Source organism: Montipora foliosa, unplaced genomic scaffold (genome assembly GCF_036669935.1).
Source record: "Montipora foliosa isolate CH-2021 unplaced genomic scaffold, ASM3666993v2 scaffold_373, whole genome shotgun sequence".
Classification (NCBI taxonomy): Eukaryota; Metazoa; Cnidaria; class Anthozoa; order Scleractinia; family Acroporidae; genus Montipora; species Montipora foliosa.
Genome location: NW_027179672.1, coordinates 22501 through 29838, shown reverse-complemented (window position 1 = coordinate 29838; position 7338 = coordinate 22501). Strand labels below are relative to the sequence as shown.

At 37.3% G+C, this 7338-nt stretch overlaps 1 protein-coding gene across 1 annotated transcript; it reads left to right on the top strand.

Moving 5' to 3' along the window:
- The first annotated feature begins 1329 nt into the window (after positions 1-1329).
- LOC137987660 (uncharacterized) lies at positions 1330-7250 on the top strand. Its single transcript, XM_068833735.1, has 5 exons — positions 1330-1342; positions 1598-1738; positions 2738-2799; positions 3500-5828; positions 6423-7250. Exons 1-5 carry the CDS (start codon positions 1330-1332, stop codon positions 6728-6730), a joined length of 2853 nt encoding a protein of 950 aa, XP_068689836.1. The 3' UTR covers positions 6731-7250.
- The last annotated feature ends 88 nt before the right edge of the window (positions 7251-7338 follow it).

Sequence of the window (7338 nt, the reverse complement as noted above, 5' to 3'; positions counted from 1 at the left end):
TAGAAACAAAAGCTTCCGCGACCGTTTTGGCGCTGCTCTAAACATAAAACGTACAGAAACAGGAATGTGAAACGTTTCGCATGCCTGGTCAGTGGTCTCTCCCACGTTCTCAAACTAATCGTCTCTACTAGTCAAAAAATACTTAACAATAGAAATGAGGTGGTGTGAAGACAAGTTAAACAGCAAACAGTTGACTTCCGGTTGCCATCATCGCGCGCCTAAGCTCTCTATATTTCCTCCGACTAAAATGTGCAATAAAAACTTTGCTTTGCGATTGTTTGCGATCATATGAAAACCTTCTTTGCAATCTTTTGAGATCTGCAATCCGCGATCGTTTGCGATCTTATGGAAACCAAGATTTAGGCTGTGCTTCCATAACAAAAGTGTCAGCTTCATTTTTAATCAAAAAAAATTTCTCACCTGGGTAACAACGCCAAAGGATCACAGATTTGAATTTTTAACTTACGTTTTAAGATCTAAAACAGATTTTAGCCCTAAAGCCTTGAAAATGTAATCATTTACCATTTTTACTCAACGACGCGATCATGTCGGCTTAGCGGTAAACCTTTCATTTTAAGTTGGAACGATCTAAGTTGGAATCAATGAGACTGATTGCGTGCAGCGTGACCCAACACCGGTTTCCGGTGTTTCGAGCCATTCATTACGATAACATTCATTACGATAACAAGTATACTTACTTGAACGACAAGAGATGATTTAGGCCTCTTTCTCTTTTTTGCGCGTCCATTACCACTGCTAGACTCATCAGCGTCTTCCAGATCGGTGCGTGATAAAGTCTTCACTTTGTCGTCAAGGGCATTTACTTTGTCTGTCAGCTTTTCGATCCGCTCGTTTGAACTTTTCACGGACTGTAGAAGTTCCTCTACGGTTCTTTGGCAGGCTGCAAGACCAGCGATTACTTGTTGCATCGTTTCCCGGTTCTCTCGTGAGGATAATGGAGTAGAGTCGCTAGACCGGTTAGCAGAACTTGACGAAGATCGATTCAATCTGTTGTTAACAGAACTTGCTCTCGAACTCGAACTGCTCGAACAGGTCGGAGTTGAAGGCGCTGAATAAAAATTGCTAGCTCTACCGCGGTTTAACGAGCTGAAAGTTTGAGAAATGTTTGCGAAATCAAACAAGACTACGATAGCAGCACGCTTAACTGAAAAATACGGTTTCGTGATAAATCCGTAATACCATTGATTTCCCGCCACAAGCCCATCATTCAAAGCTGCCGCTTCAGCTATGTAGCCAGGCCTCCCTACCTCTGTTTATTCCAACTTTTCTTCTCGATGTCATCTACAGTGTAACTTAGAAAAGTGATTAATGGCTCCTACATGTAACAAGTCTCCCGGAATGATAAAAGTGCACATAGTTCGACAACGAAAAAGCGATTGTGCGAACATTGTGATCGTTTAGTCTCAATCCGGACTTACAATGCACACAAACGAAGGAAGACAACAGTGATAACAGGTAAAGCGCATGTCTTATATTGATCAACAAAGTGTTGTTTGTGTTTGATCTGCTCTCCCATCTATAAAAGCTGCGGCTGTATTTAACCAGATTTAACATTAAGCTTATTTTTCGCTTATAGATACACCCAATGTATTGCAAAGGCAAGATTTCGATTTCCATTCTGATTCAAGTGACCTGGAATTTCACTATTCAAGTGATGAATACCCTGAATCCCCTGCAAAATTTGCTGGGCTTTCCACTGAAAATCCAGAAGACCTCGGTAAGCTTTTCATCAGCATATATAAGCTTGAGTTTTCTGCTTTCTAAGTATACATGAATTATCATGCAGGTAGACAATGAAAGTAATTAGAATTACCATGTAGAGAGTATATTTTGGTACTGCAGCTGAGGGTTTTCACTAGTCAGACTGATGGAAAAAGATTAAAATTATTTATATTCATCTTTTCGATTGCATGTATTGGTTTCATTCATTAATTTTGCCTGATACATTGTATAAACCTGGTAAACAAAAACATACAAGAAAGTTACTGTCTCTGGAAAGCAAAGGAAAGGAACTTTAGGTGTCTAGTTGTTTTAGTGCTGGCGGACTAATTGAGGAGACAAGAATCTGCAAGTAATTTTTTGTTCCTTTTTTTTGGGGGGGGGGGGGAGAGAGGGGAAACGAGAGTACCCGGAGAACCTCTTGGTGCAGAGTAGAGAACCAACAAACTAAACGCATGACTCTAGGAATGGAACCAGGGCCACATTGGTGGGAGACGAGTGCTCTCACCACTGCGCCATCTCTGCACCCCCAAACTGAAAAGTCTTGGAAGTGCCACTGCTACTTGTTGAAATTAAAAAACTGAAAGCAGTGAAACAATTTGATGGACTTAAAGTCGCAATCAATTGCAGAATCGATTTTATTCTTTGAATGATTTAATCAATTGAGGATGGCGTTCAATAATCAATGACCATCGAAATCACAAAAAATAACAAATTAAATTATTCACCAATTATCAACATCATTGTATTCTTTGATATGGGTGAGCATTGATTGTCATCTGAGTTTCATTGATTGTCAAAGCTTTAATATCTGAATAAAATTATTATCTGCGGTGTATGTATAAGTGCTTATAATAATTTTTGCTAGTAATAACGGAAGGTTGAGTGCATGTGAGATGGCGACTCCGGAATCAAAACATTTGGTCCCTCTTGTTCACTCAAAATTATTTCACTAGAATATGAGAATTTATGTCCTATTTATTAATTTTTATGTTAGATGTGTCAGTGGATGATTGTAATTCTGCTGCCGAGTCAACAGACAGTGTGGAAGACTTTTATGTAAGTCAACCTTACATTTACTTATTTCTTTATTGATTGATTTTAAAGAAGGATGTTTCATATATTGATGGTTCTTGCACAGCTGCAATAGTTGATACATCCAAAGTCAATTTTCCCTTTTGATTTTTAGCTCTGGTTACAGTTTGGCTTTAAGTATAGCTTTAATTTACTATGTAAATTATTGTGATTGGCTGCTGATGTTTGACTTGAGTGCATTTCCTTTTAACTCATCAAGTCAATGCAAAACCAGTCACAAAATTTGTATGTGGAGAATATATGTACAGTGTATGCCCTTGTATGTATTATGGAAGCTACAGTATGAATTGAGAATGATTCGAACTTACCTCAATAGAAGTATAGCTGGTTTGGATAAAAACATAGTGTACAGTGTAGAAGAAAAAAATGGTGTCTAACGTGACTGAAGTCACGCTCATAATAATTATTTTTGTCAAGATCCGTTGCTATTTGAATGTGGATGAAAAAAATAAAACAAGGGTAAAATTTGTCAACCAAAATTAGTCTGGCAACCTAAAATTGTTTGGTTAGTCACCATTTGGTTTCTTTTAAAGAAGAAATTAATTTCAGACCCTGGCCCAAGTTAAATATTAATTAAGGACAGCAAAATATTTGGGTCATAAATTATGCATTTTTTAGTTTCTAGTTTAGTTATTGAACATCTTTTATTGAACATTTGTCCCAGGAAGAAACTGATGATGAGGCAGAATTGCAGTTTGAAAACCTGATGACGTCATCTGATGAGGATAATGCTGCTAATGAGAATGAGTCTGTGCTATCCAAGAAATCATCTTTATTGAGCACTTCACTCATCAAACTTGTAATTATTTTCATTATGACTTGGAAAATCATGCATAACTTACCAGATGCTGCAGTGAGCACTTTGTTTTGTTTTTTGAAAAGGCTGCTGGAACTTTTCTCAAGGTTGCTTCATTGTAGTAAACTCAAACTAATATCAGACCTGCTGCCTAAGTCACTGTATATGGTAAGGAACTTTTTAGGAGTAAATAGGGATGACTTTGAAAAGTTCATTGTTTGTCCAAAGTGCAGTTCATGTTACAAACCTGAGGAATGTGTACGTACTCTGGTAAATGGAAGAAAGAAGGGTGAGCGTTGCAGTTTTGTAGAGTTTCCACGCCATCCACAAAGAGCTCAGAGAAAACCATGTGGAGCATCTCTATTTAAAACTACACGTTCAAAACATGGAGAGCTGACTTTAAAAGCAAAGAGGGTTTTCTGCTACCGTTCAGTGAAGAAAACCCTTCAAGAATTCCTTAAACGGCCTGGATTTGCTGATAAATGTGAGCAGTATAAAAAGCACCCTCGGGATATCAACCTTCTTGGAGATGTGTATGATGGAAGGGTCTGGAAAAATTTCAAGAATGGAAAAGGAGAGCCTTTCTTTGATGCCCCTAACACTTTCGGATGTATGTTGAATCTTGATTGGTTTCAGCCATACAAGGATTCTGTATACAGTGTTGGGGTGATTTATTTAAGTTTTCTGAACTTGCCACCACAGGAAAGAAATAAAGAAGAAAACATTGCAGTTGTAGGGATTATTCCTGGCCCACAGGAACCAAGCAGAGATGTGAATCCATTTTTGGACCCTCTGGTGAATGAGCTATTGGACTTCTGGGATGGCGTTTGGTTGGATTGCCCCTCAACTGGACCCAAATTTTGTCAGCTAGCTGTACTTTGTGTCAGCTGTGACATTCCTGCATCTCGCAAACTTTGTGGTTTCTTAGGATTCTCTGCAAGAAAAGGTTGCAACAAGTGTACCAAGGAGTTTCATAGAAGATCATTTGGAGAGAAACAAGATTTCTCAGGATTCGATCGAGATAGCTGGAATTTGCGTACTAACACTGAGCATAGAGAGCATGTATGGAGGGTACGAAACACAGTAACATCAAAGAAAGGACGTGACACAAAGGAGAGTGCCTATGGTGTGCGATTCTCATCCTTGATTTACCTTCCATATTTTGATTTTATTTCTTTTGTTGTCATTGATCCTATGCACAACTTGATGCTGGGCACAACAAGAAAAATGCTTAAGGTGTGGAAAGAGTTAAACTTGCTGGATGAAAAAGACTTTAAAGTGCTTCAAAAGCGAGTAAACAAGCTCAAAGTTCCTTCTAGTATTGGAAGAATTCCATCAAAGATTGCATCCAGCTTTAAAGGCTTTACTGCTGACCAGTTTAAGAACTGGGCATTGGTATTTTCAACCTTTGCTCTAAAGGGCGTTTTACCAGATAGACATCTCCAATGCTGGAAATTATTTGTGAAGGCTTGTCACATACTGTGTTCAACAGTTATCAACACTTCTGAAGTAAAACTTGCAGATGAGCTCCTCGTCAAGTTTTGCAGAACTGTTGAAGACTTGTATGGTACATCTGTTGTGACGCCAAACGTGCATCTTCATTGCCATTTATGTGAATGCATTCTTGACTTTGGTCCTGTCTATGGCTTCTGGTGTTTTTCGTTTGAACGTTACAATGGCATTTTGGGTGTTATGCATGTCAACAACCACCAGATTGAAGTGCAACTTATGAGAAAATTTATTGAGCGGCAGCAAGTAAGGAACATGTCTTGGCCAATTGAGTTTGTTGGATTTAAAGAGATGTTAGTGTCTGTAGACAGCGGCTCATTGGCAATGACAAAGAAGAAGGCAATGACGCCAGATGAGTACAGAAAGAGTATCCAGCTTAAAGCTAGTACTGGAACAGACCTTTTTCATTTGTCTTTCCTTGACAACCATTTCATTCGAGTGTCGTCTCCAGTCAAGGAAATTTACATGAGTGATAATGAAGTTGAATCCTTGACAAAAATGTACACTTTTCTGCATAAAGAAGATTGTATTGTTTATGTTCCCAAATTGTGTTGCCAGTTCTCTCAGCTGCAGCTGTACGATCAGAAACTTGACTCCCGGTATTCACGAAGTGAACGATCTGCTTGTATAATGGCTCGATGGTATGGTTCCAGTGGATTAGACACAACTTCAGAAGATCTAAGGCCAGGTGGGTTTCTGTGATAAGTGAAGGTATTATACTGCTCTCTAGTCTTGCATGCTTTGTACAATAAAAGTATGATTGAAAACCTATCAAAGAAGGTTTCTGAATTATTTCTTTTATTCTTGAACCTTTATCATATCAAAGTGCATGTTCTTTTTGTTTGTTTTGATTTTACGTTTACTTTTATATTGTCTAGTTTATTTTCTTTTGAACCTTTGGATTGGGAATATTGTTACAGTGTAGTTTACTTTTGATTAAAGGTGAAGAAATGCACGAACAGTGTCATTATAATATATTCTAAATAGGTTTTTTTTTTCACTGTTGAAGTAACAAAGTCATAAACTTGCAGGTTTGTGACCATTATTGACAGTACTATCACATCAGTAAATTTAAGTCATATTAATTGTGAAAAAATACAGTTTTGAAAGCCCAGGTAGACAGGCTCATTTCTCTTTTTTAGAACTGTTATAAATACATGTAATTCATTGGCACAAAAGTGATTTGTAAGGGAAACCAAACTAGAAAATGATACAGTGTAGCCTATTAGTTCTTATCAAAATAATGTACCTACCATACCAATATTTTTTCTTTCTTTTGCAGGGATTATACAATACTTCTTCAAACACACTGTGACTGTCCAGTCCTCTAATGGTGCAACTTTGGACCTCCCATACACCTTTGCTTGTGTTCACTGGTATAAAGTTCATCCACATGCAAGGTTTTATTTTGGTTTACCAATTCAAGTGTGTCTGCCCTCATTTGAAGCTGAATCAGTGGCAGCTTTCATTCCTGTCTCAAGAATTGATAGTGTTTGTGTTGTAGCTGAGTTAAATTATAACTTAAGAACTCCTAATGGTAAAGAAAACATTGTTGTAGTAGTTCCTCTTAATGTTAAGTCACACTTGTGAAGGATTTGGTTAGTAATGCCTTTGTATTTTCTTCATTAAATCCCAAGGGTTTTCAAAGAAATCTTGGTTGCACTCATGCAATTTGAAGACTTTCACAAATGCCATATACGTGGGTTTTATTTTCATTACTTGTGAAATACTAGAGCTCAACAGAAAGTAATCCACAAATAATTCTTTAGATATACTGTAATTATATGTATCACTCATTTGCAAAAACTAAAGGTGAAAGTATAAAATAAGAAAAAATTGTCTTAACATCCAAATAGGCTTTACAATTATTGCATGTTTTTGTTAATGTTTTTGGTAGGCTGCTGGGCATCCTAAAATGGTTCTCATTATACCTTATTATTTTTATTATCTTTCCCCTTCCCCTTCTCCTTGCCCATAACCTTAGCTGTGAAGTACTCCACTGGATTTTAAATTGTCAGTGACAATAGATACCCAATGATTGCCAGATTTTTTTCTGGTTTTTAGTTAGCTTTTTTTTTGCTAATGTTGTTCATACTGTAGAAATATTTTGCTTCATAAGACCTATTTAGCAGAGCATCTTTGACTGTTCTGTTATACAATACTGCATTAACCATTGCATAACACTAGATTTCTTTGTT